Raw genomic sequence first — 21,383 nt, forward strand, 5'->3', positions numbered from 1 at the left:
TGACATCCCAGGCCCATGTCTAGCTCAGGTGGGGTCCCCATTATGGTGGTGTGGTGGCCTGGCCGTGTCCCCATCCAGGGCGTTCAGAAGGGCCAGGATTCTGGCTCACATCTAATGGAAGAGGATTCTGGCTCACATCTAATGCTGTCAGCAGGGTCAGGTGGGGGCTAATGTTGAAGAAGCAATGTCGTAGACATGAGAGGGGTCCCTGTCCCCTCTTCCCCCCATGGAGCAGAGGTGGCTCCGCCAACAGGGTGGCTGCTCTATATCAGACACACAGACTCACGGCACAGCTGTCAGACCTCCGTGTCCCCACCCAGGGTTTTGCAACCACACAGGGATGAGGCCTAGGACTGAATGATTTGTTAGTGCTCGCTTGGGGAGATGCAGCCACCCGCCAGAACTGCATTTACCAGCAACCTTTGACCCCATCCACAGCTGTGGTCGGCAGGCTGAGGCGCACTGCAGCCAAGTCCCAGGCAAGCAGTGTGACCACTGCAGAAGGAAAGGACACAGCCTCCCTCCTTCAGCCCTTGAGGACTGGTTTTTGTCTTGTATTTCACAGACAGCTTAAAATTGTTATGGAAAAACATTTTATTAAACATAGTCAACTCACTTCCAATGAAATGATTAATTTCTCATTTACAGTGGTGTCCAATGTTTGTCTTCTGTTCTTTTTTTTTCTTTCAAACCAGCACCAAAAAGTAAAACAAAAATACCATGGGTACAGTACGTAATGTAAGTTAACTAGTGGAAAATATATACATTTGACTCTGAAATGAAGTAAAGAGAACAAAGCAATGATATTATTGCCATTGTGGGTCTTTCCCTGTGTCTGATAATATCAAGCCATGGTCAACTGAGAAGGTTTCATTTGCACCAATGAAAATAGCACCATAAGATCGTGAGACTGTAGTTAGTAACACATGTGTGCAACCAAAAAGGTACAGTACTTGAGTGACAGTCCAGGGTATTGTTAACAATAAGTAATTGTCACTGTTATAATGACAGGGGTTCACTGTCTTCTGTACAAAGTGGAACAAGAATGCTAGGATGGCTTCACTGAAATCAGTCATTGCTTGTGCCGTGAAGAGAAGGCAGGGCTGGTGAATTTCAGAACAATGGTACCAGCATGAGCTAAAGGCGCTCAGAAAGACCTGCACTTTGGGGAACCAAGGGGATGTCTAACTGATGGCAGAATCATTCATTTGCATTCAGAGGGTGCAAGGCTCTTGCCAGGGGCATCCAGCTGACAGCTGAGGTGGCCAGCCAGTGGGGAGATTCAGAGGCACTGAGTGCTTGCCCAGCTGGGGTGGGCCCCATGGTTCCCAGGCAGACGAGCAAGCGAAGCCACCCTGGTTCTGCTTCTCAGCCCCAGAGGCTGAGAACTTTCTGTCCATTTGTGGGAAAGAACAGCTTCTCTGAGGCTGAGAGGAAACTGACTCCCCAGCTCCCCAGGAATTTGAGGGGCTCTGGGGAGTCTGCAGGGAGGACAGCGTTTTGCACAGGCCCTGGGTAGCTGCTGGAGGTCACTGGCATCCTGGTGGGCTGCCCATCCTGGCACCCTCTGGGGTCCACAGAGCACCTGGGACGCTTTCTCAACATTTCTCAAGGATTCAAGTGGATTGGAAGCGGTTCCTTGCCAGCCTGACCACTTCTCTGCCTCTGGGGTAGTAGCTAAACCACAAACTAAAAAGCCCGTTAGACAGACTTGAGATGGCAGGGAGGTTTTTTGGTTTGTTTGTTTTCCTGTCTTTCTGATTTAAGCTGACCCTATAGTTGTGACATTAAAAACACACACACAGATACACAAACACAGCACCAATAAATCAAGAAACGCTTGGAGATGATCCCGTGGAGATTAGCTTAAGTGAGAGCTCCTCTGAAATAAGGGAGGAGAGGGTGGGTTTCTCATGGTGAAGTCCTTGAACACAAGCACCCATCAAACACCCATCCGGCTGCTCAGCAAAGCAAACCTGCCGGGGCATGTCAGGTCCCCTCCCCACTAGCGACCGGGCGGGAAGGGTCCCACCATCTTCTGTGCTTTCACAGGGGCCTCTTGTCATCTCCCTGGGTTCCAGAGAGGGCACAGCTCTGTTTGGAGGGGCAAGGGGACTGTAGGAGGCAAGGCCCTCCTTCATAGTTTTCTGAGTGTCATTCTTGCCCTACTAAGATGGGACAATAATGACAGCATGGCAATGACAAGCACTGTGACGTCTGGGCTATGTGAAGACTCGGTGGGTGTGCGGCGATGCTGGCCGGGGGCTCCTTCCCGCATCCTGACACCAGGCTGAGTGGCCCTGGAGGAACCCTACCCCGTGCCAGGGCAAGGCAACAGGGCCCGAGCCTGAGAACCAACATGGACTAGATGGCCACTTGGTGGTGGCAGCAGTGGTGGCCGATGGGAAGCCATCTGTAAGGTGCAAAGCTCTATGAAGTACTGGCTAGAGTAGGGGTCCCAGATGCAGAGGGGGTCAAGGCTGCCCTGAGCTCACCTCTATGCCAGGAAGCAACCTCAAGGCCAAAATTAGCATGGGCTTCATTTCACAGCACCTTGAAGAGAGGCTCTTCTGTTTCCCTGTGTGGTGGGGGACAGCAGAGAGCTGAAGATTAGATGCCTCCCAAACCCAAGCCCTTCTGGAATATTCTCCCCCAGGCAGGTGGTGTGTAGAACCACAGGGCCCCGGTGTCCTTGCTGGTTCACAGACTCAATCCCTCAGGGACAAGACTTCCATGGAAAGGCCAGGGATCTAGGAACCACGATCTCTGACGCAGGCAGCAGGGCCCCGGCAGCCCGGCCCTGTCCGCACAAACCTTTGGCAGAGGCTCCCTGACATCTGTCCTTCCATCCGGGCTGTCACTGGCTTTCAGAATAAAGCCTGTTTTAAAGTAAAATGTCTCCTTTTTTTGGCTCCTCCCCCCCATAGTACATCAAGCACTGGGAATTCGAACGTCAGAGGAAAGTCAAGACAGAGGCACCCAGTGACGTCTCTCTTGACCATCGTCTGTCGGAGGGTCCCCCTTGAGGTACGTGGAACCTTAGACACTACAACTATTTTGTGACTCACGCCTACTTTTTCCTTACCGTAGAAAGCCATCCAGTGGCTGTTAACAATATATTAAGTATAAAAAGCACTAAGCAAATGTCAAGTCCATTCTCAAGTTCTAGGCAGCTGGATTCCTGGGACAGCCTCCTGGGTGAGCGGGTATGCTTTGGGGTCGGGGTGGGGGGTCCTGGCCGCAGGGCTGGTGTGTTCTCGGGGTAAGGGTGGGCTTTCAACGAGCCGTGTCGTCAGGAGTCAGAGCTCGTGTCCAAGTGTCACGGGACCACTGGGCCGCGTGTCATGAGCTTGGTGGCGGCGGCAGTGGTGGCTGTTGGCGCATCTTGTTTGCGTAGAAGTCCCTGCATGTCTGGCAGCAGCGCTGGTACCATCGCATATCCTGGCAGAGGTTCTTTTCTCGGATGACCCTACAATACACTGTCCACTGGTCCCGTGTGCATTTGTAGGTCAGGGCGGCTAAGGGGAGAGTGGAGAGAGGAAGCCCAGTGGTTATGGGTGGTATGGGGATGTCACTGTGCACACACGGATGGCCTGTGGTCTGACACAGTCGGGGCCACCCTTGCCCACATGCACACTGGAGCTCACACAAAGTGGGGAAACCACGCCCTGGCCAGGGCCACCATGGGTGTGGCTTTCTTCTACAAGAGACACATCCTGGCCGATCTGGCTGTCTCCTCGGGGCGAGGGCATGTCCCCCTGCTTCTGAGCTAAGTCATTTTATGGCAGAGGACATCATCTGTTGGCATTTATAAATCAGAATGGCACAGGGCTGTGGACGCCAACGGGCCCACAAGCAAGTGGCCTGAATCTCCTTTGGGGTCTTGGTCATGCAGAGAGATGGTCTGGCCTGAGGGAGGTCTCTGGAGGGTACCAAGGAGGCTTGTGCATGCCACAGCCTGAGGTACACCTCTGCAAGCTCAGAGACACCACCCCCCAACTGTGAAGCTGCTTAGAAATCCCCTTCAGGATGATGCCATTCCAGCCTTAGGGAAAGGGGCTTGGCGTGGGAAAATGTTCCCTGGGGATTTCTATTTGGAAAAGTGGAAACTCTGCTTAATGGAACTATCAGATTGGTGCTAAACCCTCTTCTTGGGGATTTGGCCTGGGAAAGGGCCCGGCTCGGAGCACTCAGAGCCAAACTGCTCACACCAAAGGTCCCTGCCAATTGGAGACTCCAACTTATTAACACATCTATTTTCTTCTCAACATCAGCTTAAGGAGCACCCTATGCATACATCACCAAAATTTCATGAACAGGGAGTTCCCGTGTGGCTCAGCAATTAACAAACCCGACTTGGGGAGTTCCCGTCATGGCGCAGTGGTTAACGAATCCGACTAGGAACCATGAGGTCGCGGGTTCGGTCCCTGCCCTTGCTCAGTGGGTTAACGATCCGGCGTTGCCGTGAGCTGTGGTGTAGGTCGCAGACGCGGCTCGGATCCCGCGTTGCTGTGGCTCTGGCGTAGGCCGGTGGCTACAGCTCCGATTCAACCCCTAGCCTGGGAACCTCCATATGCCACGGGAGCGGCCCAAGAAATAGCAACAACAGCAACAACAACAACAACAGACAAAAAAAGACAAAAGACAAAAAAAAAAAAAAAAAAAAACAAACCCGACTTGTATCCATGAGGATGCAGGTTTGACCCCTGGTCTGGCTCAGTGGCTTAAGGATCCGTTTTTGTCCTGAGCTGTGGTGTAGGTCACAGATGTGGCTCAAATCTGGTATTGATGTGGCTGTGGCATAGGCTAGCGGCTGCAGCACCGGTTTGACCCCTGGCCTGGGAACTTTCATATGCTGCAGGGGTGGCCAAAAAAGCAAAAAAAATTTCATGAATGACACCCCCAGATCCTTCATTTCCCAAAGCAAACAACTTCCTTTGCCTCCTTCATGTGCAGAACCTGAAAACATATGAGGAACATTTCCCCGTGTTCCCCATTTGTTGGCAGAGGGGCTCAAGTGTTTGAGACTGCAGCTAACAAATGTCTTTTTCATGGCGAGGAATAAAATTCCATCTCTGAATCCTCAGATCTTCTACAGAACTGACAAATGCTGGCCTCTCCAGAACTCACATAAGGCCCGAGGAGGGGGTTTTCTGGCTTATGGAACCCCCACTGCCTGTGGGAACCAGCACCCGCCAGAGGTCGGGGGCCTGCAGAGGCACTCACCTAGGCGAGGGGAGGTGATCGTGTTCACGTTGATCTTGTCATTGCAGACTTCTTGGTGGCACTGTTTGTAGGCTGCCGGCTTAGAGAGGGCGGGGCACTCATTGCCATGGCGCCCTGTGACCTTGTGCATGCACTGGACCACACGGGACTGCAGGCCCTTCCCACAGGTTGACGAGCACTGCCAGAGAAAGGGATGGCTGAGCTGGGGACCTAACCCAGGCCGAGAGGCTTTGAGGAAGACCCCACACCCCAGCACTCCTGGATCTGGCCCCCTGCATGTCATTCCTAAGTGCTTGAAATAACTGTAGGACAAAAGGGCTTGGCTGCCTACCAGTTCCGGATGGAAGTCTGTTCCAAGATGTTGGCGATACTACATGTCTGTATCCCCTCCAACATTTCTATGTTGAAGCCCCTAGCCCCCAGTGGGATGGGATTTGGAGGTGGGTCCTTTGGAAGGTAACTGGGTTTAAATGAGGTTGCAAGGGTGGGGCCCCCATGAAGAGGTTAGTTTCCTTATAAAAAGAGGAGGAGAAATCAGAGCTCTGTTTTTCCACTATGCAGGGGACATGTGAGAAGGTGGCCATCTGCAAGCCAGGAAGTGGTCTCTCACCGAGAACGAAATCTGACAGCACCTTGACCTTGGACTTCTCAGCCTCCAGAACTATGAGCGATAAACATCTTGTTTAAGCCACCCAGACTGTGGGGTTTTGTTACGGCAGCGTGAGCTGACAAAGACACAGGACCATTGCTGAAATGTTTATTTATGTGGGCTGCATTTCATCTTCCACTCTCTCACCCCTGTTCCAAATAACATCTGGGCTTTGAACTTCTTCAGAAAGTGTGCAGCATGGCTCCTGGGGGTAGAGAAGAGCCCAGTAATGATGGGGCTGAATTTCCACAAGCCTGGAGGGTTGGGGCTCAGAATTAAGTCAAGTTAAAGAAAATGAAGAGTGTAATCTTTCGGCACAACGGACTCATGGACTAATGCTGTGGCTAACCGTTTTAATTTAGACACCAAATCCCTAGTTCTTGGCATCTTCAGCATCTACAGACCTGGGTTTGCTAAAAAGCAAGCCAGTGGGGTTCAGGAGACCATCCAACGTTCCCAATGAATGGCCCTGCAGGATTTTTACTATGTTCTGCTCTCCTGCTCTCCTTCCTGTTCCTCTTTACCCTCCTTTAAAGTGTTTGTCAGGGAACCTGCCAGGTATCCGGCCCTATCCTGACCCTATCCTGCTTGCCAGCTCCTCCACCCTTGCTTGTCTCCTGGGGGCCCTTGGAACCATCCCTCCATGAAGTTGGACTCCTCCCAGGCAGGGAGCCAGGTCCACACGTGTGCTCTCTCCAGCTGCAGTCCCACAGCACGCACACAACCCATGATTTACGGGGTTCTGAGAGCGCTCTGCAAAAGTGTAATAAAGCAAAGGCTGCAGGTGCCGGAGCCCAGCTGGAGTTAACACTGGCACCTCGGGGTGGAGAGAGGGGAGCAGGGCCTGTCCTCTGAATGCCACATGTGGTGAGGACGCTGGTGCTGTCTGGATCACGTGCCTCCCCATCTCCTCCCCAGGGTCTGACCGTGGCCTATGCTTGGAGAAGGGCCTCCCCTGGGAGTCTGTGAGGGGTCACTTGGCCCAGGCTCGGTGGGAGTCTGTGGCACGACTGTCTGTGAGAAGTGGCCACCATCTGTGCTCCCAAAGGGGCTTTTGTGCCTCAGGTGAATTCCTCGGCTTTCTAGTCTGACAAGCAGGATCACTTTTTTTTTTTTTTTTAACTTTAAGTGGATAAAGAGCTCAGAAGGCATGGTGCTCTGATGGGGCCCAGACTTTTCAAATCACAAAAAAGGTAGGAAATCTGCAAGCCGCCCCCCCACCTCCCCGACCTGTGGGCCCTGCTGTGTTCAAACCAGAACTCCAGAACTGGCTCTCCCCGACAGGCATGGAGGTGGACCTTGCTCCATATCCCATCTTCTGGATAAATCCATCAAGGGCTGCTCACAGCCTTGGGAATAACACACATTTCTGGGGTCTACCCCAGACCTCGAGTTTGGACTGGACTGTATGAAAGTCTGAGGGGTCCTGAGGTGGAAAGAGGAGGTCATGTTAGGAGGTTCCCACCAACAGGAGACATGGAACATGGGACAGGTGCCATGGCAACGTGACCTCTACCTGGAGGGTGTCTCAAGAGGGAGCTGGCCTCAGCCCGGGATCTGTAGCATGGGGTTACTTGACAAGGTTTAAAATTTTTTTAATAATTTTTTTATTAAAGTATAGTTGATTTACAATGTTTCTTCAATTCCTGTTTTTCAGCAAAGTGACCCAATCATATACAGTTCGTAGGGAGGGCCCTTTTGCCCATCCATTCCAAATATAAGAGTTTGCATCCAAAAACCCTGAACTGCCCATTCATCCCATTCCCTCCCCCTCCCCCTAGGAACCAAGCTTTTAAAATTTTGATGTTCCAGACCAATCAATCAGTCTCTCTGGGGAGGCACAGGGCATTGGTGTTTTTCAAAGCTCTCCAGGTGACTGAACAGGCAGCCAAAGCTGAGAACCTCTGACCTAGGCTGAACTTCTTCCCAGTGTCCTGCACAGGGTGTGAAGAGCTCTCTTTTCTGAGGCAGCTGAGACTTTACACAACATCCACCTACAACCCTGACTGCTGAGCTTATACACAGGTAACAGGTGTGCTTGAATATAGGGGTGAAGGCTTTCACTTAAAATTATTATTGGAAAAGAATAAGTTGCCTTGTATTTAAGTAACAACAAAACCTCTCACAGTTCTGGGCAAATAACCTAAGTTATTTGTAGCAAGATCACCTGGGGGTAGAAAAAAAAAAAAAAGAGGCAAAGAAATGTAACTGTCTTCTCTTGGAAGTAGGGCTTCATAACCATATATGAGGGAGGATGGTGTAGGAATTGTTTAAAGATCACTTGAAAAGTAATCAGGGGACAACACTGTAAATCAACTATACTTCAATAAAAGTTTAAAAAATGAAAAAAAGAAAAAGGAATCTGGGGAGTAGTTATACCCAGAAGGGTGGAAATCCACACCAACAGCATGAGTGAAAGAAAGGGCCCCAAGAGTCCTAATGCAGTGCAAAATCCCATGAACACAGAGCAAAGTCTTGCCAATGCAAAGTCATACAAAGGCAGAGTAAGGTCACGCCAGTGTGGATCAAGGTCATGCCAATGCAGAGCAATGTCACACAAACTTGGAGCCAAGGTCATGCCCATGTAGAGCAAAGTTATGCCACAGCTTATGAGAAATAGCCAATGAAAGAAGCAATACAGATCAAAAAAGGCCGAATCTCAGTGAACTGGGATGGCAGTGCCCTGGCGCTTTGTGGCAAACTGAACAGGGGGCTCCAAAAGTGGAGTGAGTGATGACGAAGACGGACACTGCAAACATTAGGTTACGCCTTTCAAAACTGCTTATATTCAACCGTTTTTGACCCTGCATACAGAGCAATTTCATTAAGTTCAACTTTATAATATGCTAAAGACCAAAAACAGCAATGTTTCTAAATTAAAACATAGTATACAACCTTAAAAATGAATGTAGAACTACATGAATAAGTTACATATTTAAGTAGATATTTGACTAGTCCACCTACATCACTGAAGACTTTTCTTTCTTCTTCTTCTTTTTTTTTTTTTTCTGCTTTTTTAGGGCCACACCCATAGCATATGGAAGTTCCCAGGCTAGGGGTCGAATTGTAGTTTTAGCTACTGCTTACACCACAGCCACAGCAACGTGAGATCCAAGCTGCCTCTGTGACCTGCACCACAACTCACAGCAACACTGGATCCTTAACCCACTAAGTGAGGCCAAGGATCGAACCTGCATCCTCATGGATACTGGTTGGATTCGTTTCCACTGCATCATGATGGGAACCTCCATTGAAGACTTTTCTATCTAAACTGGTTGTAAAAAATTTTTTAAAAACCCTTCTCCCTGGGAAAGCATGCATGTGGGGCCTTCTTTCTGTGACTGTTGGGCACTTGGGGTAGAAAGGGCTGCATCTGCTGCTCTACAGACACCACCGGCCCTTATCTTCACTTCTTGACTGTGCTCACTGGCACCACCTGCTGTCGGGGACACACCAGGAGGGAGAGTGGGGGGTCCTCTTGGTCCTCCTTGGAGAAGGGGTGTATCCGGGGTGGGGCACCTGTGGGGTTTTGATTCCCCAGGAAACTCTGCCCAGGCTAACAGACCACAGGCTAAGGACTTGGGACTATGCCCATCTTGCTCCCACAGCTGCCCATCCTCCCAGCACTCAGACCCTGCAGTTGGTGCAGGTGTCGTTTATGTGAACATCCAGGCAAGGGTTCAATCCTATGGGTCTCCTAAAACCAAATGCAAAATTGACAAAGTCTCTGTCAGGAAAGAATCAACGACTATCATACAACTCAAGAGTCTGGGATGAATCCCACCTCTGAAGGCTCTTAGTCTTGTTTAACTTGCTCTGGGGCCAGGTTGGGGCAGGGGGAGAGCATACACAACACACTCCAGCCTGTGTGGGCAGTGTGTTCATGCTGTCTGTGGGTTCACCAGTAGGATTCCAGAACAGTGCGGAACATTCCACAACTATCCTAAGGGGCTGACCTTGGTGACTGAGCTGGATGGGGCTCAGTGTTCTGCCCAAGGTCCCAGAGTTGGTGATGGGCAGGGGAGAGACAGGAGCCGTGCCATCCCAGTGGTCAAATTCCATCTTCCTGTATGAATTAGAGGTTGCACTGGATGGAGCTTTTGTGGGGGGCCAGGAATAACAAACCAAGTCATTGCTCCACTCTACCATTTCTTCATTATCTTTCCTTGCTTGGCTTACTGGGTTTTAATTTTCCAGTCTATAAAAAGATCTGTCCCATGAGATCACAGATGCTGTCTCCAGAGTTCTTCCAGAGAGACTCATGCATCTGTTTTCATGGCTTTCTAGCAGCTCTGTGAGGCAGGGCTGGGCCGGGGAAGAAGCAGGGCTGACCTGAAGATTTCTGAGACCCTGGAGATTCTACCCCTCCTGGCAACTGGGGTTAGGCCTTGCTAAATTGTAGCTGGAGTCCTGGGGGCTGCGGTGTGCACAGCTCTGGGCTGAGAATGGCTTGTGCTTATATGGAGGAGCTGATGAGAATGTTGAAGGTTTGCTTGGCCACCTGGAAAGGGTCTCTGAGCCCCACAGAGGTTGCTTCAAAGCATTAGGGGAGGAGACGAGCAGCTTCCAGGGTTACACACAGAAACCATCCTGTTTGTGTTTAGTACCCAGGTGTGTGTGTACCTACAGAAAAGTCTGCAGAAAAGACAATGCGCCGAAAAAATTTTACCATGCTCCCATCTGGTTTGTGGACTAGTTTTTCTCTGTGTCTTCCTAAGTAAGATAGAATTACCTAGGTAATTAGAGATAAAAGTGGAGAATTCCCCAATGATCCTTTGGTGCAGCTGCCACCTTCCACGCCTGCTGCATTTTCATTTGAACCGAGGTGGCGCCCAGCCTGCCCCTGGCCTAAGATCTGTGAACAATCCCCACCTCCACCCCCACTCCAGGCCAGAATTTCACATGGGACTGTGCAGTGGGGGCAGGACAGGCCTATCAGAATGCTTCACCATCCCCCTCACTAGTTGCATGACCTCAGGCAAGTTATTGAAACATATTATATGAGCCCCAGCTTCTTTATCTGGGGCTTGAGGATAATAAAACCTTCCTTGCAGGATGCTTTCCACGATTAGAGACAGCTTAGAGCAGGTGCTGAGCAGGCAGTCTGGGACGGAGTGGGCCCTAGACAGACATTGATATTATTATTAACAACAGCAAGCGTAGGGCCAAGAGCAGAGAGCTGACGGGGGTGGGGGTGGGGTCCCAGGGGCCCAGGAAGTTGCCTCGAGTCCCCAGGCCAGCTCAACTCTCCCTGGGCCACCATGCTGTCACCAAGCCTCACAAGCAGGTGTGGACGTCCACCTTTGCCTGGCTGCCAGTACTGATCTGGCGGCTCAGCCAGATAACATCTGGGAGCACAGTTAGAGGTGAATTTGGCCTGAACATACATGCAATACCAGAGGGGCTGCTGGGTTGCATCCTCCTGTAACCTGAGCTCGTTGCATCAAGGGTAACACAGGCACAGAAGAGGAATCTCACCTCTGTTGCCTCCCCTTCATTAAACAGTGAAGATACTGCAGCATCTCCTGATAATGCCGAATGAGCCCCAAGCATCACTGCGAAACCATTTTCCAGGTTTTTAAAATCCTAGCAAACAGATCTGGTCTTGTTTGAAGCACTCTGTCACGGTTGGATAGTTTTTTCCAAGTCCTCATGACATTAACATTTAATGTGGCTCCTGGGGACTCAGGAAACCGGGACAAAAACAGAGCAGTAATAAATCTGCCAGAAAAGCTCCCTGCCAGACGGCCTGGAGTAAGGGCAGCTCCGCACGCCCCCTCTGCAGCTGCACATCACACAGGCCTACTGACCTGCCTCCCACTCTGTGGGTGGTGATGATGGTTGAGGGGTGGGGGGCAGCAGTACCTGCTGCCTGCCTGCTGGTGCAGGGCACCGGACTCAACTCGTTTCCACGAGCGGCCAACAGCCGCTATGGCCAGGGCAGTGCTCAGAACACAGTAGGTGCAGAGTAAATGTGCACCCACGGCAGGAACAGTGTCTGCGGGGCACAGCACCGCTTGAGTGTGAGGCTGAGAGTGTCCCTGTGACTCTTCCCTGGGCCACACACCCCCGTCCACCACAGCAGGGAGGGACCTGGCCTCTGTCAGCACGTGGCGCTCCGTCCTGACGACATGCTTCACCAGGGCCTGGACCCCCGCCTCATCACTTCTCCCAGCTGTACAATCACGCTATAAATGACACCAGATCCCAAAGGGATGGCTTGAGAATTAGCTAAAGGAAGTTGTAAAAATCTTGGGGAAGAGGAAAACGCGACAGGCACGTTTAATACACACACAAGCGCTGGTTCCTACTGAGTGGAGGATGATTGGGAACTCCCTGCATAGATGCTGCAGTGAGCAGCAGACCAGGTTCAAGATGAACCTTCACTGCACACCCTGCCCACTCCATCCTCTGAGGGGCCAGCCGGCCTCCGGGAGGGGGAGGGGCAGGACGGGGCAGCACAGCAGGACGTCGAGGGTCTGGGGGGAGAATTCCCTTATAGTAACTGAGAGGCCCTGGGCTAGTGAAATGTCTAAAGCTCTGCAAAAGCATTTTTGACAGATACACCCCTCCCCTGCCCCCAGACTTGGCATGAGCCATGCAAACTTAGGAAGCTGCTGAAACCTGAAATAGGTTTAAACAATAATGAAAATCCTCAGTCTTTATTCCAGCCTTGAAACTGGAAATGCTTTCTTTCTTCTTCTTCTTCTTTGTTTTTTTTCTTTTCAGGGCTGCACCCACAGCATATGAAAGTTCCCAGGCTAGGGGTTGAATCAGAGACACCACAGCTTGTGGCAACCGTGGATCCCTAACCCACTGAGTGAGGCCAGGGATCGAACCCGCATCCTCATGGATCCTAGTCGGGTTCTTAACCCACTCATTGAGCGACAATGGGAACTCCTGAAAATGCTTTCTTAGAGACACACATACACACCTTCCCCCTCCAACGCATACTCCCTTTCAAGCTGTTTTTCCCTCCTATCTTTTACGTTAGCTTCAGGTTTCTCTCAGTCTCTGTGAATTTGCAGCTTAGTGACCTACAGGTTATGGTTGGGATGTTATAGTTACAGAACCAGAAGGGCTGGTGATCCCAGGAGCTCTTAATTCTGGTTCCAGAGGCTGCCTGGAGCACAGAGGGGACTGCCTCACCACTTGCCCCTGGGCAGGAGCTCTAACTCCTGCTTTGGTAACTTAGCTTTCCTGGCTCATTGGTGACTGCTGGCAAGACCCTCTACCCCTGTGACAGAAGGACAGCCTAGGTGCCCAGCAAGTGCTGCAGAACTGTCTCCTGCCTCGAGCCAGGCTGTCAGCATGTGGGGGCCCCAGGTCAGGGCATGTGCTGCTTCATAGGGTCCAAACCACATTCAAGGAGTTCATCTCCTAAGACATAAATATTTTACAGCCTATACAAGAAATGCGATTCTCATAGGAGATAAGAGAGCTGCAACTACAGTGGATAAGGAGTGTGAAGACGATGATGATAAAAATGAGCACCTACTGGGCATGTCTAGCCTGAGAACCTCCATATACCGCAGGTGCGGCCCTAAAAGACAAAAACACCAAAAAACAAAACCATAAACAAACAAAAAAAAAAACCCTGTGTATAAGTGGACCTGTGCAGTTCAGACCTGCGCTGTACAAGGTTCAACTGCACTTAGGTCCCTTCTAGGCAGGAGCCTCTCCTGGCAGTTTCCGGTGACCCTACTGCTCTACAACAAGTTTCTTCCTCTCAGCTGAGCAGGTGTGGGCCCAGGACTTTTCTTGACCTCCGTGACCCAGTGGCTGACCCTGTCTACCTACCCAAAGTGCTCCACACCAAGGGGGTACCTGGTCCCTCTCCCTCCTGACCCTTCCCAGAAAGGCCCTGAGGTTTAATGACCCTCTTTTCACTGCTGCGCACACTCCTGAGACTAATACCGAATGGAAGACATGCTCATCCTGTCTTTGCTCAGAGTGCTGGCTGCCTGCACCGCATGGCTTAGCACATCCCAGGAAAAGGCCCTGGGATCCCCAGTGCCTCTTAGGTTTGCTCCTTGGTGCCCAAGTCTCTTTTAATAAGGACTCAACTTTTTATTTCACAAATATGGGGAGACAATGTGCATGCTCCCCTACAGAGACGACAGATTTATACTATAGTGCAAATGACTGATACAAAGCCGTTGCGAGAGCAGGTTTTTATTGCTGGGTTGGAGAGAGAGTCGGTCAAGACTTGCTCTTTCAATCAGCTTATGCCTATGATGCTTAGAGCTGCACAGTTCAGCTCCTTCCTGTTCCAAATTAGAAATCTAAGCCTCTGACATTATTATGTACCTGAAGGAAAGGTAAGTTAAGTGTCAGAAAGCAGGGACCAGGCTCCTAGCCCTGCCATTTTTCTAGTTGTGTGACCTTGGAAAAAAAAGCTACATCATTCTGAGCCTCAGTTTTTTCACCTGTAAAAGGGGGATAGGGTCAAATGAGAGAAAGTGAGCGAAAGTGCTTTTTGAATTTTAAAGCCCCAGGTGAACGTCAGGGCCACTGTCACTGACCCCAAGAAAAATAGCATCTCTTCCCATGATCACTCCCATTTGGGACCGCATTCATACCTGCCCAGTGGGATTCAATGTGGCCTAGTCCATAGCACCCTGCCTGTCTGTATCTAGGCTGGGTCACTGTCCACTCTTGAACCCCCAGGGCCCAGCACAGGTCGGCCCAGAACAGGAGCTCAGGGTAATGCTGGTTAAACCACAGTGACTTGGCTGCAGGCCTACAGCAAGTGGGGGCCCCACCTGGGCTAGCTTCGCAGGGTTGAGGGAGGGGTCGATCCTCACCAAAGCCAGTGCAGGCTTCAGCAGTGGTGCTGGGCTGAAGAGCTTTCTGGAACAAGCCTCCCTCATGACACAGGGTATGCTCATTTCTAAGGCCATGGAACTCAAGCCCCCATCTCTGTGCCCACAACACGGGACGGCCTCACAGCTGTCTTGGGAATGCGCCAACACAGCCGTGTAGGAGTGAAAGGCCCTCCCTGGCTTCTTCCCAGGGCCCTGCAGCTACAGCTACTTGCCGATGACTCCACTGGACCTCCAAAGGCCTCGGGAAATGCTGGGGCTCAGGTGTGGGGACACAACAGGGTCTGACAGGTCTTGCAAGTCAGGCCAGCCCCCTTCCAGGGGACCTCCACTGGCACCAGGAAGTCCATGGCCACTTTGATCTTTTTGTTTGAAGGGAACATCATACTCTAGACTGCGAGCCAATGGCTTTCTTTACCAGCTACTATCATCTCTCTGGAATAATTTGTTTCTAATTAGAAACATCCCATCATTTCAGTGGTGATTGATGCCTCTGGTCTTGAAACTGAAACATCTCAACTTTTGATCAAAAGTCACACTATTCCATAAGGAGGTGCAATTTCCTCCTCCCCCAGTTCCAGTCACATTTCCCTCTTCTTCCCCTCCAGGTTGAAAGCATGGGCCCAGCATCTAGTGGGAGAAAACAATGATTCGTACAGATCTGGAAAGAGCTAATACCCCAGGAGGGCAGACAGCTGCAGGACATTTTCCAAACAGAACTGAGCAGTAATAATGCCCTTGGCAGGGTTGGGAATGTGAAGCTGGTGTTTCTCGGATGGGAGCCTGGTTAGGGTTCAGCCATCTGCTGAGGTTGGGGGTGGGGGGATGGGCTCCAAATCTTCTTGGTGAGCCTGACCAAGTTTCTGGGTGCTGTTTCAGGCTTCCGCACCCAGCTAAAGGAGGGGATGGGTGCCGGCCCCTTCTCGAGAGGGGTGATTAGTCCTTCTCACTTCTGGAAGTGCAGGACAGCACCCGTGGCGTGTCCTTGGAATGGCCTATCCATCACCTTTCTAGAGACAGGCTTAATCTTTCTCAATAGCACCTTGGGACCAAGTGACGGGAGATTGCTTGGAAGATGCCAAAGCTTTCAGACACACGGATGATCTGACGGCCCTCAGATTTCTACTTTCCTTTGGAGCAACTTTTTTTGCTGCCTTCAAAGCCTGGCCTGTGGGGGACTTGAATGCTGGTTACAGGAGGGTTACCCACAGCAACGGATTTAAAAGGGCACTGACCCCAATTGCATGACAAGGGGACAGCAAAAATAATACATCAATCAGAAAGCAAATCCAGCCTGAATTACAAGTGAAAATGTCAGGGGAAGATCCATTGCATGGAATCCACTTCCACTGTCTGGTCACCAGGTGAGGACAAGGGCCCCACAGGATCTATATCCTTCCCACCTCCTCAGAGCAGGCACAGGGATAAGCAATGAGTGGATTTCTATAACTCTACTGGTGTGTGTGTGCATGTGTGTGTGCATGTGTACACGCCAGCCCTCCCAGTGATGGCAGCTGCAGAAGGGACCAGTGATGAGGCGAACAGTTGCAATGGAGGCCTCAGTCCAGTTCTATGCAGTGTGCCCCAGCCCTACCAACCCTTAGTCCCGGTATACACACACACACAGGCATCCTCAGGGTCCCTGGCCTGGAAGAACGAGCTGGCCCCAGGTCTTTGCTCTGGCTAGACTTGCTGGGTGTGGGGAGCAGCTGGCACTAGTCTAGGCCCAGAGCTTGTCCCAAAAGCCAGATGCACATTAATTGGATGCCACTGGGTGCCAGCCCTGGACAGCTGCCCAGATCTTTACATTCCCTTGGGGTTTCTTGTTCTTATTGCCTGGGATGGCCGACCAAGCTGGCAGTGGCAAAAAGCAGGCACCATGGCCTTCCGACACTTCATTGCCCCCAGGGCTGGGAGGTGCTATGTTCATGGCCTGGCTAGGAAGAGGAAGGCCACCTAAACCTCTATTTTCCTGAAAACTAGGCCTGGTGGGCTGTGTGTCGGGTGGGGAGTTTGCAGGACCATGAGCCCATGACCTCGGCTGAGGAGGGGCCAAGTGCTGTACTGTGCTCCTCTGGTGCTATTCATACTTGTCCTTTGATGTTCTGCTGCTCCCAGGACCAAGAAGGTCACAGCGCTCAAGAAAATGAAAGTGTCCACCTGGTCCTCAAAACCAGAACATTTGGGCTGGAGAAATAGATGCAATGCCCACCTGTAGGGCTCAGAGCCACATTCTCGCTCTGTCCCCACTTGTTTTCAGAGCTCTGCATCGGGGTTCAGAAGCTTGGACTCAGCCAGAGAGGTGTGGCCCAGGTGGGCAACTTCTCTGAACTTCTAAAGACCCTGCAGGGGAGGGCTGGTGCCAGGGGGCACCTCAAAGAAGAAACGAGGCCGGGTCCCCAGGCCCTGAGGTATGTATAGCCCAGGCCCAAGCTGACCCCTCCTCGCCTCTGTTTCCTGCCCAAGGACACTTGTGACCACGGGAGTCACCCTTTGGTAGGACAGCCTGCATTGAGCATGTGACTCAAAGACCCTTGTAATTCCCCAGCTATAATGATAGACTTATTCTAATCCATACCTGGATGTGTGGAGTCCAGACAATGTTACTCTGCCTATCCAGGCAGGTAAATTCAAGAGCAAAGTGGCTGGGGAGATGTGCCAACCCCTGCTGGGCCCCAGGTTGCAAAGGCCACGTGAGGATGTAGGCTGTGTCGCCAGAATTCCAGGCGAAACTTTCCCATCTTTAAATGCTAGCAATGAATTCCAGACTGTTTAAGACAGTGCACAGGGCACGCAACACCAGAGGCTCTGAGGCCACCAGTTTGCAGCCTTGGAGAGCGGATATCAAGAGAAGCAATTAGGGAGCTTCCAGTTGCTGAGATTGAAAGGAAACAAACATACTCTAGGCTCTTGCTGGGAATTTTCATCATAAAATCAGACTTAGAAATTGAACAGTGTTTGGGAAAAGGCTCTAGAAGACCTATTGGACATTTCTCATAGATGGCAATGGTACTTAACCTCGGGTATCAGTCAAGGATGTCAGGTGAATGAATAAAAGGAGGGTTGACCAGCAAAGAACTTCTACTTTCCTGTTTAACTCCCCTGCCCCCAGGTTTTGGGAGACGGCTGGTTCTCTCTCTCAGCCCAAAGGCCCTGTCTGCATCCTCCAGGCCCTCACCCAAGGGTCCTAAAGGGCTGTTTGTCTACCATCCCCACTGCATCTGCCTGTGGACAGGCTCCCACACGTTTCTGAGGCTCTCTTGATGGCTGGGTGTGGGGGTGGAGGGGCAGCAAGCCCAATGAAGGATGTACTCGGATCACAGACTGGCACCCAGAGCACCCGTTTCCTGCACTGGGGACATTCAGTGCCCTTCTGAAGGCACACTGTGAAGTCACTGGTAGGTGCCCGAGCTGGGAGAGAAAGTGGGATGGCTTGCGGAGACTAGGACCACCAGGTCACATTGGGGTCCACGGGAGAGCAGAATCCCTGTGTCCTGAGTCACTGTGTTGCCAGGGTGGATAGAAGCACACCACATGCACTGCACTCACCTTGGACCAGCTCCCGGTTTTCCACTCGTAGCAGCCGGAATAGTCCTCACAGGCCTCCTCGGCTCTTGGTCTCCTGGACGCGTCGCATTTTCCTTGTGAGTTGGTGCACGTCACAGTTCGTTTCCGTGTCCCTTTCCCGCAGTTGGCAGAACACTGAAAGACACCATTTGGAAACTGAATCCAGGGCAATCTGGTTAAGCCCATCAACATCTATGACGTGCCTACCAAGTGCCAAACCCAGTGCTGAGGATGCAAGGATGAGGATGCTATGGTTCTGTCCTCCAAAAGCTCCTGAACTTCTTGTATCTTCTGTGCATGATCCCAGGTGGCCTCCAGGTATGTGTGCTCTGCCTGGGCCAGCCTGGGGCAAAGGCGCCACTTTGTGGTGGGGGGGAGGGAAGAAGAGATGGAAAAGCAAAGCCACAGCTGACTCTCAGTGAAGGCAGCTGGTGAGCCCTGCAGTGCACTTCAATGATGGTTTTAATGTGAATGCCAAGAATAGGAACAGGGTGACATCCCCTGTGCTCTTTACTTTCTGGGAAACACAGCAAGAGATGGTATAGGGAGGGGACCCGAGTAGGGTCTGAGAGGTCCAGGTTCCCACACCCTCAGTCAGCAAGATCCAAGGAAGCCATGATGAGAGACATAGGGGGTGGACAGGGCATCAACATGGCAGACCTGGGGAGCACACCTGGAGTGTCTCTGGGCTGGGAGGGATGGTGGCTGGCTGGCAAGAGTGAGTGCTGCCCCACCTCAAAACAAAGCACAAGGAAGAGTGGACCCATGACCTTGGAAGGACATGACTGACTTGGCCAGCAAGCAGAGGTGACATGGCCTGGGAACGCAGGGAGCCTGCCCTCTCATTGGCCATGTGCCGATGTCCAAACCCCCCACGCAAGCAGAGATGGCGGGCTGAAGGCTGGATGTACAAACGCACAGACACGAGGAGGGCCAGGCTGCTGAGGAGACACTGAGGGGGATTTCCTCACAATCAGTGGGTCCCAGAGCTCCCACTGGGGCTGTCCACTAGCCACACAAGCAGAGCCCCCCAAACTCTAACTTCTGTTTTTATACAGATTTACCAAAAGTATAGTGATACTTTTGGGAAGCGATAGCAGTGATTTTCTTGAGGTACCACAAACTCAACTTTTAAAAAGTTCCACTATGGGAGTTCCCCTTGTGGTGCAGTGGGTTAAGAATCTGATGCAGGAGTTCGGATCACTGCAGAGGTGCAGGTTTAATCCCTGGCCCTGGTGCAGTGGGTTAAGGGAGCCGGCATTACCACAGCTGTAGCATAGTTTGAGGCTGTGGCTTGGATTCAATCCCTGGCCCAGGAACTTCCATAGGTTTCGGGTGCAGCCATTAGAAGAAAAAAAAAAAAAAAAGTTCCACCATGTCCACTGAAAAGATACACACAAAGGACAAATGTCATTTTTTTTTTTTTGCTTTTTAGGCCACACCTGCGGCATATGGAGGTTCCCAGGCTAGGGGTCAAATCGGAGCTACAGTTGCCAGCTTATGCCACTGCCACAGCCGCAGGATCTGAGCTGCATCTGTGATCTACACCACAGCTCATGGCAACACCAGATCCTTAACTCCCTGAGCAAGGCCAGGGATTGAACCCACCACCTCATGGTTCCTAGTTGGATTCATTTCTGCTGTGCCACGATGGGAACTCCAAATGTCATTCTTTATATTTATTTTTACAAATTCTCTCAAAATGTTATCTGGCTTTATTTTTCCTATGTATTGGACCTGGCTCTCCATCTGAAGGTCCCATCCTTCTTTTTTTTTTTTTTGAGACAAACGTATATTGATTTGTTTGAGAAGAAATACAGATGCTTCACAGCCGGTTGTGTTATCACCTGAGGGGAACTGGGAGAGCACATGTACTGATCTTGGGTGTAGGTCAGTCCTTGGCAAGCCTCAGCCACAAGGCCTCCCTGAACAGGATGGCTGGGGCCCAGAGGGCAGCTGCACATACCCCTGGGTTACTGTGTTGAAGGGCCGTATTTCTGACTCTCTGTGTGGCAATGCTTTCAGACCACTCCATCAACTCCATTCTCAAATATACCTCAAAGGCTCCTCCTTGGCACCAGCACCCATACCACTGACTCCTGCAACTGGGGGCCTACTCACCTGAGTTCTTGGTGGCCTTTCTCTACTCTGTGCTCCTTGTCTCTTTCCTTGCATTTCAAACACTCAATATTTAGCCTGGTTCTTGACCCAGCCCTGGCTTGGCCCTTTTTGACCAGCAGCCCACTGGCTAGAAACCTTCAGCCTTCACCAAGGGCAGTGCCGCAGGCTGGGGTCGCCTCGGAAGGGAACTTGGTGGGCGATGGTCAGCTTCTTTCTTGTCTGCTGACCCAGGGATGGAAACAGCAGTCAAGGACAGGAGAGCATCAATGCCTTTTGCTTTGTCTCAAGATTTGTTTCTCATTCTAATGAACTTGGGAAGAAGCTGGGGAGGAGGTGGTGAAATGATCACCCTGCTGGCTGAACAGAGGCAGCTCATCAATAAAAACTCTCCCACGAGAAATTGAAACCTGCTTGTTTCCAGAAGAAATGTTAGAGGGGCTTCAGCGTGTGGTGGAGTGGTAGGAATACCAGTTTTGTGAGCATCTTGTGGGAGAATGATTTGATTCCAAGTGAAGTGTTTAGAAAGAAGCATTCTGCTCCAGGCTGGGCTGAGCTAAAGTTATGCATAACTATTTCAGGATTAGGATCAGGTAACACACAGACACGGGAATAGAGATATAGGAATATTTATCTAAATCCTGTTCCCATTGGCTCATATTTTCCAGAACTGTGCTCTTCAATATTCTAATGATTATTGATTATGTCAGGCTTGTTTATTTTAGTTTGGAGGCATTTTTTTTCCCGCTTAGAAAGAGTCCCATAAGTGGAAAATTCATGGTTTGGATCTGATTAATAAATTAATAAAGCTTGTTTGGATTAAGAGCCAGGTGATCAGAGCCCTAAGGCTCATGGCAAGGGAGAAAAACTGCACACCTGCCCCTACCACGCCAGCAAGTATCCCCTTCCCTGAAAGTCCACTGAATATTCAACTTATTAATCTAGGTACATGTTGAGAAAAGAAAAATACAAAAAAAATTTAAATTCTCTCCTTTTCC

General features: G+C 51.0%; 1 protein-coding gene across 4 annotated transcripts in view; it reads right to left on the reverse strand.

Annotated features, from left to right (window-relative positions):
* ADAMTS17 (ADAM metallopeptidase with thrombospondin type 1 motif 17) overlaps positions 577–21,383 on the reverse strand; it is a 395,981-nt gene continuing 375,174 nt past the window's right edge. For all 4 annotated transcript variants that reach the window (XM_013993230.2, XM_021098449.1, XM_005659785.3 and 1 more), the window contains 3 exons: positions 18,250–18,402; positions 5,227–5,404; positions 577–3,518 (listed from right to left, as the gene is read on the reverse strand). In XM_013993230.2, the coding sequence (XP_013848684.2) occupies positions 3,343–3,518; positions 5,227–5,404; positions 18,250–18,402 (507 nt within the window). In that variant the 3' untranslated portion in view covers positions 577–3,342. The remainder of the gene's footprint in view (positions 3,519–5,226; positions 5,405–18,249; positions 18,403–21,383) is intronic.

Source organism: Sus scrofa, chromosome 1 (assembly GCF_000003025.6).
Source record: "Sus scrofa isolate TJ Tabasco breed Duroc chromosome 1, Sscrofa11.1, whole genome shotgun sequence".
NCBI lineage: Eukaryota > Metazoa > Chordata > Mammalia > Artiodactyla > Suidae > Sus > Sus scrofa.